At 33.0% G+C, this 12,845-nt stretch overlaps 4 protein-coding genes across 10 annotated transcripts in view; 2 read left to right on the top strand and 2 right to left on the bottom strand.

The window, feature by feature from the left end:
- Positions 1 to 302, bottom strand: part of LOC109533996 (calcium uniporter protein, mitochondrial) — a 76,192-nt gene extending 75,890 nt beyond the window's left edge. For both annotated transcript variants that reach the window (XM_048665250.1, XM_048665251.1), the window contains exon 1: positions 155 to 302. In XM_048665250.1, coding sequence (XP_048521207.1) covers positions 155 to 259 — 105 coding nt within the window. In that variant the 5' untranslated portion in view covers positions 260 to 302. The remainder of the gene's footprint in view (positions 1 to 154) is intronic.
- A 246-nt stretch (positions 303 to 548) lies between these two features.
- Positions 549 to 3,045, top strand: LOC109533999 (coiled-coil domain-containing protein 28A). 6 transcript variants are annotated; one of them, XM_019899529.2, is made up of 3 exons: positions 549 to 828; positions 890 to 1,058; positions 2,611 to 3,045. In XM_019899529.2, exons 1-3 carry the CDS (start codon positions 694 to 696, stop codon positions 2,952 to 2,954), a joined length of 648 nt encoding a protein of 215 aa, XP_019755088.2. In that variant the 5' UTR covers positions 549 to 693; the 3' UTR covers positions 2,955 to 3,045. The 6 variants fall into 6 exon arrangements, with proteins under 6 accessions (XP_019755088.2, XP_019755093.2, XP_019755087.2 ...); XM_019899534.2 differs by having other exon boundaries at positions 573 to 828; positions 2,665 to 3,045; XM_019899528.2 differs by having other exon boundaries at positions 575 to 831.
- On the bottom strand, positions 3,038 to 6,203 carry LOC109534000 (partner of xrn-2 protein 1). Its single transcript, XM_019899535.2, has 3 exons — positions 5,862 to 6,203; positions 3,278 to 3,408; positions 3,038 to 3,206 (listed from the first exon to the last, which is right to left on the bottom strand). The coding sequence occupies exons 1-3, from the start codon at positions 6,167 to 6,169 to the stop codon at positions 3,154 to 3,156; spliced, it is 492 nt and encodes a 163-aa protein (XP_019755094.2). The 5' UTR covers positions 6,170 to 6,203; the 3' UTR covers positions 3,038 to 3,153.
- A 397-nt stretch (positions 6,204 to 6,600) lies between these two features.
- LOC109534018 (tRNA-dihydrouridine(20) synthase [NAD(P)+]-like) lies at positions 6,601 to 9,114 on the top strand. The gene is made up of 6 exons (XM_019899563.2): positions 6,601 to 7,045; positions 7,648 to 7,786; positions 7,853 to 8,185; positions 8,247 to 8,534; positions 8,605 to 8,937; positions 8,988 to 9,114. The coding sequence occupies exons 1-6, from the start codon at positions 6,874 to 6,876 to the stop codon at positions 9,094 to 9,096; spliced, it is 1,374 nt and encodes a 457-aa protein (XP_019755122.2). The 5' UTR covers positions 6,601 to 6,873; the 3' UTR covers positions 9,097 to 9,114.
- Positions 9,115 to 12,845: the final 3,731 nt, after the last annotated feature.

Genomic DNA, 12,845 nt, shown 5'->3' with positions numbered 1-12,845 from the left:
TAGGCCACTATTTATAAACTAAATCTGCAAATATCAACAGTACTTTTCAGTTACATTTTTTTAATCAGAAAGAATTAAAAACCTTTCGAATGTAGACAGTTAAATGTTGTCAAACGAGCAAACGAAGCATTTACTTCACAAATGTTCTACTTACTTTGTTTATTGAAACACTGTTTAATAAAAAAGAATATTTGGAAATTGCCGAAAGATCGTTGTTTAACCAAAATCGAGCGCGACACAACACCCTCGGCATCGCCATTTTCACCAGACTGTGTGATAAGTGAGAAGAGCGATATTCCTGTATTTTTTCTATCCCGTTTTTCAGATAAAATCGCTGTTGTCACTGCGCAACAGTTAAAATCGATTATTTCATTCAGCAAAAATACATAATTTCCCATTTATTAGCACAATGCAGGCGATTACTAATGAATATAATTGAAGCGACAAATAATTCAATATGATTTCTAATTTAAAATAATTCAAAGTTACGTCAAGCGTATTTGTGCAACCAGTTATACAGGATTGTCCTGCGCTCGATATCTGCAGACAACAAAACATAAAAAGTTTGACAACCGCAGTTGCTTTATTGTTTATTTACTAGAAAAATAGGTTAGACTGATCAGCTGGGCGATCGAATTGCTAGCAGTGTCTTAGAGCTCTATGCCTGAACAGTCTCAAAACTAAATTAATAAAATGGAATCACGAGGAGAGACTTCTGAACTGCAGCAGTTGGTTTCAAGTGATGTGGAAAACGATGACAGCACAATTCAAGAAGATCCCACAGATACAACAGAGTGCAAAGTCATATCGCCCATTAGAAGTGCCAAAGTAGTAAATAACTGCAGGGTCTCTGGTTGGCAAATTATCTAATTTTCGACGATATTTCTAGTTTTCCTCGTCTGGAAATACTAGCCATAGTTCAATAACAAGATCCCATGGCAAGGGGGGCCATACAGCTCCTGCTTTTGGCAGTTCCAAAATAGCTTTCATCAATGAAAAAAAATCATCCAGGGAACCTGTAAAACCTACAGCCGGAAGACCTAGAAATCCTCACAAAGGTAAGTTTAATTAAACGGAAAGGGCAGTTTAAAATTGCTGCAACTTTATTTTAAAAATAACAATGCCGAAAACTAAGATACAAAACATGTATGTTGTTAAGTACTATTTGATAATTACTTATATTAGCTCAGGGTTTAACGTATAGCTAAACAGCCTTTAATTCATTACATCCTAATAATTACACATTGTACTGCTCATATATGTATTTGGACTATCAGGGCAAGGAAACTATGGATTTTAATCAAACTTGCTGTGAATTTGTTCTTATATAAAACTCATTTTGATGAAGCAACCGAGCTAATTCCATTTGGGCAGGTGCTGAATTATTAGGTTTCTTGGTTACAAAACTACCAGAACTTTTATCTGTTAGTTGGAATCAACTAATTTTTTTTTCAGTTTATGGACTAATCCTCTTTTATTTTTGTGCTCTTTGTAAAATGTAGCATTCATAGTTTTTGCAGAATAAAACATTTTTCTCCAATTTCTTACCAATTAATAATTTTAGACACAATTAATTTTGTACTTTAACAAAATCTTAATTAGGTTTATTGTAATATCGGGAGAATGCTTAATGGATTTTCAGGAAATTGGCTGTGGATTTGTTCCTACCTCGGGCTATAATTAAATGAAGTTGTTAAATAGAAAGGACACAAAAATATATTTTTTATGCAAAAACTATGCGTGCTGCAAGATTTTACGAACAGCTGAAAAATATCAAAAAAAAGATTAGCGCATCAACTTTTTTGAGGTAGTTTTGCACCAAAACACTCAATAATTAAACACTTGTCCAAATGTACTCGGTTGCTTCTTCAAAATGAGTTTTACATAAGAACAAATTCACAGCAAGAGAAGAGCAAATCTGACTCTTATCCAATAATTTCGCATTGCAAATTACGCTCTGTTTTATATTGATGGTCTCATTATCATCATCGAGTTGCTTCTACACCTAGTTTTTATATAAGTTTAAAACCGCACGCTAAATTAATTGCCCTTAGAAATTACCAATTTACTCTCAAGTTCACCTCAAAATAATTTTGCTGTATATTTTGTTTAAATGAGCGTACTGTCCGACTGCAAACAGTTTTCGATCGTCTATAATTTTTTACGATGCACTTATTATTTGTGTGATGCAAGAATGTATATAACGAATTATAATTACTTTGCATGACATTAATACAATATCATTTTCTACCGTTAATTGATGGAATGGTTTATTCCGGTTTCCATTGTGCTATAAACGTGTTTTTTTTTATCAGAACGTTTTGGCTGGAAATATTTATGAAACACCTTTTCTGTAAATACTTTAATATTCGCTTGAAAATATATATATTATCAGTCGAAACGCTGTGGTAGAATGTGATCTAGATAGATAGTGATAGATAGTGATCCTTGCTCTACATTAGAATCCCGAAACAGTTCAACCCCAACACTCCCCACCACCTTTAAACAAATTTATTTTGTTATTATTTGTTTGTTTTTTGTTATGGAACGCAATTAGTATACACCTGTAGTTTTATGTTATATTTTGTTGTTTTTTTTCTGTTTTTTATGCATGTGTAGAACCGCCTAAAACAGATATCCACCACCATTCTTTTCTATCGCAAGTTCCCGATGTGCGCCACATGGAAAGAGCCTTATTGGGATTACTGGCCGATTTTCATTCTGGAAAATTGAGGGCATTTGGAGGAGGCTGTACAATGGAACAAATGACTAATATTCGAGAACAACAAGAGAGACTAGCAAAGCTTCATTTTGATTTAGGGGGAGCTGCAACCGTGCCCTCTTTAACAGATGAGAGTTTGAAAAAGTCGCAAAATACCATGAGTCAATTAATTCAAAGACTTGAACAGCTTAGTGTGTCTATTGAAGCGCTACATAGTAATTCTAATAAATAAAACATTGTATTTTTAAGTTGGGATAAGTGATTATTAAAACTATCAAGTTGGATGGTGATAAGCAGAAAATAATATACATTCAGTTGTAAAACATGTGTCTATTTTTTCAATATATGGTCATACTTACTCCTCACTGATATTTTATAAACTGTTGTAAGTTTGGAACTTTCATAATTAAATTCAGGTACATGAACCAAAGTTACTTTGTGCTGTTATTCGACACGTAAGAACCTGGAGTACTTGTTCGTTTTTCTGAAAACGAAAAAACCAATTTTCTTTATTTTGCTCTTTTAATACATAAATTATTAAGATAATAAACTTACTTATTTTATTCTCTGCTGCATTAGAGGCTGACACAAAGGTCCTTTTTAGCTTATTTTTCTGCAATTCTCTATAATTTTTTGCAATATCTTTAGAGAGTTCTGCGATTCTTATCATTACTGGAGTTGGGTAGCTAAAAGTGACAAGTGGATAAAGATGAACAACATTATAAACGGTTTGAAATTTCCGATCAATATTCCTCGTTAGGACCATTTTGATTGCCTATATCGAGAACTGTATTTCATTAATTAGGATCCATTGGAGATTACAAAGAATTAGTCTGACTCATTTGGAGATCACGCAAAAATATAAAAAAATGTTGCACTTTGAGGTTTGGCATTAAACACCATTTAAAGTAGGTCAAGGGCCATTTGGCAGGTAACTAAGCATTCGAGCAAGATATCTGTTAACAAACGTGACTGAGTATTTGTGGTTAGTTCTAAAATTGTGCTCCTCAACACTTAAAATGTATAACAATGCAAATGGATCATGTCGGCAGAATACAACAAAATAGACCCAATAAGCTTATTACTGCTAAGCTAAAAATCCATCTCCTGCCAGCATAAGTATTTATTTTTGTTCACGTTGAATGTACAAAAATTCAGAATAATTATATATTTTTATAAGTACTGAAATAATTGATATTAACTGAAAATTAATAAGGGGGTGGTTTCAAATATAAAAAGCGCAATCATAGCAATTCTTGTCAAAACCTTTTTGCGGGGAATTTTGCCTCAAAATTGTCTTAAGAAAGACATAATTTCCTCATGCTTTTGTTACAAATTGATATGATAAAGAGTGATTTTATTTCACAATAAAGAACCATTTCTTTATCAAAAAGTAGTCGAGAACGATCAGCTAGACGGTATCCTACGACGCTCAAGCTCTAAGTGAACAATTCTAGTAATGTTAGTATCAATATTAATTCCCGTAAATTAGTAATGAAATTAATTTTGAAAACGTTGACGTGTTCACAGCACCTAAAAATAGTCTATTTATGAATTTTCAAACAAGGATATGTGAATATAAACTTGGTAAAATTCGCTTTTTAAGAACTTTAAGCTAGAAATTTCAGCTTTCTATGTCCAACTATCTTTAGATATAATCAGTTACCATTTCGGCAGAAATAGTTAGTATTCTTAACACTTCTTGAGAAGAATAAGCAGATAGGAGAGTTATATTCGAAGATATTTCGGAATTAATGCTGTGAGTAGCTTCCTTTCCTTTAAAGTGAGAATTTTTAGAGATGAAAGCAAAAATCTTCGCCTGAACTGTGGAGTTGGGACGAAATGGTTTTGGTTTGAAGAAGCAAATAGTAAATAAAAAATTGCCGATAAAGAAAGATAATTGCTGATGAAGTTACTGATCAAAATAGTAGAAAACATAAAGAATGTTGATGAGTGTCGTTGTGAAGACTCTTATAAGTAGTTCAGTTCAGTAGGACTCACTGATTGTTCAGTTCAATAAATCAAGATCCATTCTACTAGAGTGGATGCCATACTAAAAAATAAACAAATTCCAACCACTTCAGTTGCTCCACTTGATGTTGACTTTCTGACAAATTCTTAATAAAAAAACCAACCATCAACTAGAAAGAAAAGCTGACCTAAAAAAGTCCACCGAAGATCCATATCTGCATTTGATAATGGCAAATTAGAAGCTATGCTTTAAAGCAAACTATCTCAGCTTCAAGCACAGAGCCAAGATTCTGGCTTAATCTTAAATTAATTTATTGCATGGAACCTTCAAATAAAGATAAGTAGAAAACATCGAAGAAGACATTTTTAGTGCAGTAGCGTTCTTATAGATAGATCGTACAAAATCTTGACTTTTGCGGCAAGCACCCAAAACGAAAAAAAACTAAAAACAGCAGGTACATGTTGAGAAGGAATTTGACAAAATGCAAATTGGTAGAAAAACGCAGTAATGAAAATTATAGAAACAACTTCAGTATTAACGATTAAACGCGGTATAAGTCTGGATTTCGTATTATGTGAAAAGTTGCCCAATAGAAGTCTAATATTGAAGAGAGCATCATTTATCAAGAAGCTTTTCCGATCATTGCTTGAAACTGGTGAGCTTTTTGTGCTTTTTGGCCGTCGTGGAAAATAATTTCTCCTTTACGATTCGCAAGCACGTGTAACTCGAATCCTCAAAGTTGCATGAGTGGCTTGCACCAACATATAATTTATCAAATGTTTTAATTTCGGTTTTTCGAAACATGAAGGTCATTTTCTAAATTATTTTCTACTTTTTTATTATTATTTTTTTATTTTTATACTATTTTATTACTATATGGAATTTTCTCTAACAGCTTAAGCTGTGAATGCTCCTCGTAAACTAAAAAAAAATGAATGAATCTCTCATGAATCTGAAGTAAAAAACTGAGGAAATTCTGTTTTTTTTAAGGCCAGAAATTGACTTACATATGTGAGTGGTTTTTGCTTTGCTCAGCATTTTGGTTGCGTTAAGTATCCGAATATAACAATCTGATCTGATCAACAAATTTTCTAATAAAAAAGTGCCTCGAAGGGAATTTGGTAATCACGCTCACTTAATATTTTCTATATACTTTATACACGTTACCTGCATCCCATGAATTCGATGTTAGTAAAAGTTCTAGCTAAAGCCACTAAATAATCTTCCGAAAAGCTACCCTTATGGGTCTCCATAAATGCCTTTCGCAATTCCCAATGTTCTTCAGGTTCGGTTTCATCTTTGTAGTCATCAGCATCCCAATCAGTTGGATATGTCTGTGTCATATTTAACTTTGTTGTCTTTATAGAATATGTTTTAGTCAAGAAATTTAGTAAACGTTTGCCTTTTCCACTTAACACTTGACTCAAACGGACTCGACTTGACTCAAACTGACTGAAACGAGTCAAACAAACCATAAACAAAGTGTAGAGGTTTAGAGCTAGTATCTTCTTCTCCCTCAGATAATGCTATAATAAACATACTATGTCTTGGCAACCTTACAGAGTGGTCTGTTTATGAAATAGGTCTGAAATCATCAATAAGGTTATTGATGTTTTAGAGATGTTTAGCATTTTTTATTTCTGCCGTTTTTTTCGAAAGTAGATTGTCTATGTCCATTTTTTCATCTATCCAAAAATTAGTTGATGACAAAAATTAAGAAAAGTTGCCATGAAATTTTTATTTATAAACAATTCCAAATATTTATATTTATATGTATATTAAATTTGCTTAATTCATATAATTAAAGTTGGCCTTAAAATTTGTAATTTATTAAAAAAATCGTTCCGCGTTCTTGAAAGAAATGGCAATGGACGCACAACTTTCGTTAGAATTTATTTAGGAACGCAGTCCTCATCACGTAATTCTAAAACATAGATAAGAGAAGAGTTCTAAAATTTAAGGTTAGAACCGACTGAAGACAAATTTGAGTACCTTTTCTGAAAAATAAGAGATAAAGTAAAATTCAGGTGAACAAAACTATTTATAGTTTCTCTCTTAAACTCGCAAAAATACATCCTAATGAAAAAGGCCAAAAATCATCGACTCTAATTGTAAATAAACTAAAAATTGAGGTTGATTCTTGTGCTGGTTAAGGTTGCAACAAATTTATTTTTACGATATGACCAAACGTACCGGGTGTTTAAAATATGATAATAAAATCATTTTGGCCCCAATGGTCAGAGTGGGTACTCTACCCATGAGGCTTCTTGCACTTCACTATGGTGCTGATATTGTGTATACAGAAGAACTCATTGACTGGAAACTTATTAAGTCGACTAGGAGAACGAATGGTACGTGAATGTTTGTATATTTATGTTATACATACTGGTATACCTGACTATAAGTAGAGGAGAAGCTTGTACCTTGATCTGGATTTTTTAAGACTTAATTTTTAAAACATTTTCAAGTTCTAAGGTAAAATCTCTTGACTGACTTACAGCTCATGTATAGCTATTCAAAAGCTATTAAAAACCTCAAGGCAATTATTTTTTGTTAGAATTGATTTGATCCCTTCTATTTTGTACAAGATACAAACCCGTAGTTTCCTTTGAACCCCGCAGTTTTTCAGTCCCGACATTCGATTTTTCAAGAAGCAGGAATATTTTTATTGTTTGCCCTTGCAAAGTCTATTACTAAGGAACATCGAAGCTGGTAAAATTTCCGTTCATGCCTAAATTGTCGTATCATTTTTCGAAATGTTTATAAAATGAAAAACTACTCTAATAGTTGTGTAATTTTATTATTTTGCTTGGAATTAAATTTTCTAATCTGATATAGTTAGGACGAACACAAACGTAGCGATGTAAACTTGTCACATATAAATAAATCTCGTGCGTGTCTAACCATCCAAAATGCCCACTTTGTACGATAGTAATTTTACAAAATCTGATAGAGGCCCTGGGAACAATTGACTATATAGACCAATCAGATGGGACTGTAGTTTTTCGAACTTGCTCATTGGAAAAGGATAGAGTCGTCGTACAACTAGGCACTTGTGATTCTCAAAGAGCTCTGAAAGTTGCAAAAATTATGTAAGTTTTCATAAAATGATGCTAATCAAACAGACATTCTAATGGCAACATTTGTTTATTGCTTAGTGAAAATGATGTGGCAGGGATAGACATAAACATGGGATGTCCAAAGGAATTTAGCTTGAAGGGTGGCATGGGTGCAGCCTTGTTAACACAAAGAGAAAATGCTAAGGCGATTCTGTCAACTTTAGTGAAAAATTTAACAATCCCGGTGACCTGTAAAATTAGAGTATTTGAAAACTTGGAAGATACAATACAACTAGTGAAAGATTTGGCATCAACCGGTATTGCTGCCATTGCAGTGCATGGAAGGACGAAAGCAGAGAGACCGCAACATTTAAATAGAAACAGTACAATAGCCGCCATAGCAAAACACTTGGACATTCCTGTAATAGCTAAGTAAGTCACATCTTTTCTTTACAATCATTGTCACTATGATTTCATACTTATATTATTGCAGTGGTGGTTCTCGGGAGATAGACAAATACAAAGATATTTTAAAGTTTAGGGAGGATTGTGGAGCGAGCAGTGTAATGGTTGCTCGGACAGCAGAAGGAAACTGTTCGATTTTTTGCAAGACAGGCATGAAAGACTTAGAATGTGTAATAACGGAATACCTAAAATTGGCAATAGACTATGATAATTCACCAAGCAACACGAAGTATTGTGTCCAAAACATGCTAAAGGAATTACAAGAAACGCCCAGAGGAAAAAAGTTTTTGGAGTGCCAAACATTGGAGCAAATATGGTATGGTGGTGACAATTGTCAACTGTTAAGAAGAGCAACCGGAATGTGATTCAATAAATTGACATTTCAGCTCTATATGGAATTTGGGCGAATATTGCAGAATGAAACAACTGGAGTTCCAAGCTAATGGGATGCTGGGCAGACGGGAAGTCTGCCCAGATATGTTCGGTACGCCCAATAAAAGAATGAAGATCGATTATGACGAACAGCCAAACATATACAAAATAAAATGTGCATTTATAAGGGTTAATTTTCAAACTGATCCCGATTTACCAAAGAGTAAAATAATAGCTCACTGTGGACGAAACCAGTTGAAGGCACCTTCATATAGGATAATCAATGAACATAAACTGTTCCGAGCGGTAGCAACTTTGGATGGCAAATGTTACAGTTCTACTTATTGGTAATTGTGCCGCATTAAATAAATTGCAATTATCATTAGAGCTGTTTTAGGGAGAAGAACAAAAGATTTGCAGAGCAGGGTGCGGCATTGGCTTGCTGCGTGGCGTTGGGATTAATAGATAAACAAACTTTGATAGATAATGGAAGCATACTTGAATAAAAATAAAATCCCTAAAAATGAATTTTTTAACGTTCCATCAACTAATTAAAGGTGAAAAAGATGCATTGTTCTGATAGGTTTTGCCCAGACAATAATTAATTGTCTTCCTCGAGCTACTCCGTTTGGAATCTTATATTTTCGTGGCAGTTCTTAGATTTGTGTAAGATTTTAGTGAGTTTCTAGCTACACGGATGGTGAACCATGGAGGTCTAGGAAGTTTTCCAGTATAGTTGTAATTGAATAATAATCAGATTTTAGGCTGTTATGGTCGCAATTTTATGGGCCTCTGCATGAATTTTGCATTCAGTTTGTAGCAGCAGGTATAGTGTCTGAGAGGTTTAGTTGATGTTTTTTTTTTTTAATTATGAAGCTTGTTGATGTGGTTTTGTTTGGGATTCTTGAAGACCTGCGGTTTGGGTGATTTTACGATTTGCGTCCACCTGCATTTATTGATCATTTGAAGAAAGTGAGCCACTCAATTTAGCATTTAGCTGAAATTTTGCTAGGTTTATTGTAATTTTTATTAATTTTTTTAATGTATTTTAACCTGTATTGAATTGTACTTCCTCAGACAATTCACCGTTCGTTTTTATAATTGTTCTACTTTTGCTCAGTTCTTTTATAATTATTTGGTACCTGTACTGGACCTAAATCCTTTCTGTTTTTCGGACATTGGTACTTGTTTCATGATATAAGTTCATTATTGATGTTATCGAATCTGTATTGTAGCTTCAACTTCCTCTGCTGTTATTTCAGGTTCAATTTTGGAAAAATCTCAAAATCATCATTTGTAGGGTCTCTGCTCTTGATGTGTTCCATATTTTGTGTCATCCATATTTTCAATTTAATCTCGTTCACACTTTCACCTCTTCATTAAAATGTTTTTTTTCTGTTTCGTAGCAAGTTTCACACTTTTTACCGCTGTATAGACCTCCATTCATTTCAGCTGAGAATCTCCCCCAATTTGGTTTTTTTCGTTGTCTTACATCGTTTGTTCGATGTCTAATAATTTTATACGCCTCTTACGCATCTCTCGTTGGTGTGTTTTGTTAATGTATTTTAAGTGAGCTTTCTTTTCTCTCGTAAGTTCTTTTACTTCGTTTGTGAACCACGGTTTTCTGTTTCTTTTGCCATTGACGTCTACTGTTCTTAGTCTAGTGGCCTCTTTTACGCTCTGTGTTATATTGTTTTCAGTTCTCTTCCATTCTCTCTACTTTCTTCGGCATCGTCTTCCCCTCTTATATGGTTATGCGTTATTACTTACATAAAATTTAATCGTACGTACTTTCCTGACTGTGTTTCAATTCCAAAATTAAAATCAAATCCTGGGTTCTTCAGTCATTTATTGTTCATTTATTTATTCATTGTTCATATATTAAATGAACAATAAATGACTGAAGAACCCAGGATTTGATTTTAATTTTGGGATAAAATTTAATTTAAAAAATGCATTCTTTGTCAAATCTAGAATGTACCACTTCCAGGCTTCTGCTTTGCTTTGTTTTAATTGACGTGGAAATTATTGCTTGTTTGCTATATGAATGTGCATTAGTCAGTTTGAATTATATTATTATTTAAAATCATTTATCATTAAATTATTTTGTATTTTTGTTTTGTAAAATAACAATGTTGTCACTGGCGGATATTTAATTTGAACCAGCTTACTTTTAAAACTAGCGGTATTTTTTTCAATTTGCCCTTTCTGTTCCTTAGTTAATCTCTGACCTTTATACTATTATGCACCCGAAGTATCGAATCACGTCAGTTAGGCTTTCAACAACAATTTCACAGCAAATATAAAATAATCAAGCTCGATGCGAACTATGGTAATAATAGTAAATGCTGCTTGTTTGAGAAAGTTACAACATAATGCAGGCGGCTTTATGTTGGATGGAAAACGAAGATTGTTAGTTTGCGACGGGAAAAGTAAAAGGAAGTGGTGCATTTGCTGTAAGTAAAATGGTCAAATATCGCGATTACAACTATAAATATTCGAAAGTTCCCGAGATCTTTAATAATATTCCGCGATATGAAAAATGTGGCAAACACAGTATATGGCAACCGGTAAGTAGTCAGTTATTGTAAAATATTTATGTTATTAGCTAAAGACTAAAAATTGAACGCTTGCACGAATATTTAGAATTCAAACATTTTTTAATTACGTTCCACTGTACGCCAAAAAATATATTATCTGTTTTGATAGCGGGTTTGCGACAGGATAAAAACTCCTTTTATTTTCTTTAATTTGGCGACATTTCAATCCTTTATCCAGATCTTTAGCAAAGCCGTTTTTTTATACCAAAATATAGTTAAATCATCAGATTGGTGAGTGTTGCATCGACCACGGAAAATTATAGGGACATCAACAAACTTTTGTATAATTTGACAATTGATTATTTTTATTATTATAATTAATTATTCCTGTGGTTTCATACTTTATTATTGATTGAATCTTCTTTAATGAGCTAAAGTTTGCGCGTGCACATTGTTAATTTCAATAAAATGTCTTCCATCATTTGTATAAATTGTACATGATCCAATGTGATGCGACTCCTCACTAATAGCATAGCATCAAAAATGGCGTTTTTTTAAATCAAATATTCTATTTTTTACAGACAGTAAAAGTCAAATTTGTTTTCATCAAAATTTAAAAGGGTTTAAACTAACTCATTTGCAAGGAAAACACCAATAAATGACACAAATTGTCTAACACGATAATAAATTGAAGTTCACAGTAGAACACATCCGCTTTATACTTATATTTTAAAGGTTTATATAAAAACTTTCCCAGTAGAGAACCTATTGAAAATACAAAACCGTTTAAATTAGGGTTTAATTAAAAGAAACAAGTCTTTAATAACTCAAACTTTCTTACACGACAATAAAAAACAGCAGAACACACCCGCGTTATTTTATTTATTTTTTCACTTTTATTTATTTATAATTTAAACGTTCCTATAAAAATCTCCCACATTAGGAAAATTGGCAAGTTAATGTTGGAAAACTGAGTGAAAATAATTTTCAATTTCAAAAATCAAGTCGAATTATTGATAATTCAAAAACCGTTAAAATTACAGTGTAAATCACAGATGAAAGCCAGAGAAAAATAACAAAAATTGCCTAATGCGACAAAAAATTGTAAGAGTTCCTATAAAAACAGAAAAGTATGGAGGGAAAACCGCATTCGTTAACGTACAAAATCTTACTGAAAATTTGGAAATGAAAAACTCCTAGCCAGAATCTTCCTCGCCGAATAAAAATATCTAACAAAATCATAAAATACTAGTCAACAATGTGGGACCAAAAGTTCTACATCTATATGGCAACCAGGAACAAAGTAATGGCAAACTTACCGAACGCTGCATTGTGCCACCTGAAAAAAAAAGAAGAAAATGTCTTTAGTACTGCAGGAAATCTGTTCCCAACCATTAAGCATAAGAAATGTAAAGAATGCATAAAACTTCATTTGCTTTTCGAAGAATTACACTCAATTGAAACTAAAGAATCTAAAAGCAAGAAAAAAATCTTACCAGCTTTCTGTGAAGCTGGCGCCCCATCCTCCATTTTCCGCCCATTATACCTATAAAAGTTATGCACACGGCACTTATAAAACTTTAATTCTGCAGTATGCAGACAGAATATACTACCGCACTTGTATTTATACTATTTACACTATATTTTTTATGTGAGAACGCGATTCACACGACACAGAAAACACGCGCGACTGGTTGGAAAGCTGTAAGAAAAAC

Source organism: Dendroctonus ponderosae, unplaced genomic scaffold (assembly GCF_020466585.1).
Source record: "Dendroctonus ponderosae isolate FM_Combo_2020 unplaced genomic scaffold, Dpon_F_20191213v2 Dpon_F_20191213_3, whole genome shotgun sequence".
NCBI lineage: Eukaryota > Metazoa > Arthropoda > Insecta > Coleoptera > Curculionidae > Dendroctonus > Dendroctonus ponderosae.
Note: the sequence above shows the minus strand (reverse complement) of the source record. Positions and strands in the feature narration are given on the sequence as shown.

What these genes read in the sequence shown, in the direction of transcription:
- LOC109533999 (XM_019899528.2), top strand. Translation starts at nt 694, where the DNA reads ATGGAATCACGAGGAGAGACTTCTGAACTGCAGCAGTTGGTTTCAAGT. An exon ending in CCATTAGAAGTGCCAAAGTA is followed by an intron (nt 832 to 889) that starts GTAAATAACTGC and finishes CGATATTTCTAG; the next exon opens with TTTTCCTCGTCTGGAAATAC. An exon ending in ACCTAGAAATCCTCACAAAG is followed by an intron (nt 1,059 to 2,610) that starts GTAAGTTTAATT and finishes CTGTTTTTTATG; the next exon opens with CATGTGTAGAACCGCCTAAA.
- LOC109534000 (XM_019899535.2), bottom strand. Translation starts at nt 6,169, where the DNA reads ATGGTTTGTTTGACTCGTTTCAGTCAGTTTGAGTCAAGTCGAGTCCGT. An exon ending in ATCGAATTCATGGGATGCAG is followed by an intron (nt 3,409 to 5,861) that starts GTAACGTGTATA and finishes TGTCACTTTTAG; the next exon opens with CTACCCAACTCCAGTAATGA. An exon ending in TGCAGCAGAGAATAAAATAA is followed by an intron (nt 3,207 to 3,277) that starts GTAAGTTTATTA and finishes TTTCGTTTTCAG; the next exon opens with AAAAACGAACAAGTACTCCA.
- LOC109534018 (XM_019899563.2), top strand. Translation starts at nt 6,874, where the DNA reads ATGACCAAACGTACCGGGTGTTTAAAATATGATAATAAAATCATTTTG. An exon ending in GTCGACTAGGAGAACGAATG is followed by an intron (nt 7,046 to 7,647) that starts GTACGTGAATGT and finishes AAAATCTGATAG; the next exon opens with AGGCCCTGGGAACAATTGAC. An exon ending in CTGAAAGTTGCAAAAATTAT is followed by an intron (nt 7,787 to 7,852) that starts GTAAGTTTTCAT and finishes TTTATTGCTTAG; the next exon opens with TGAAAATGATGTGGCAGGGA.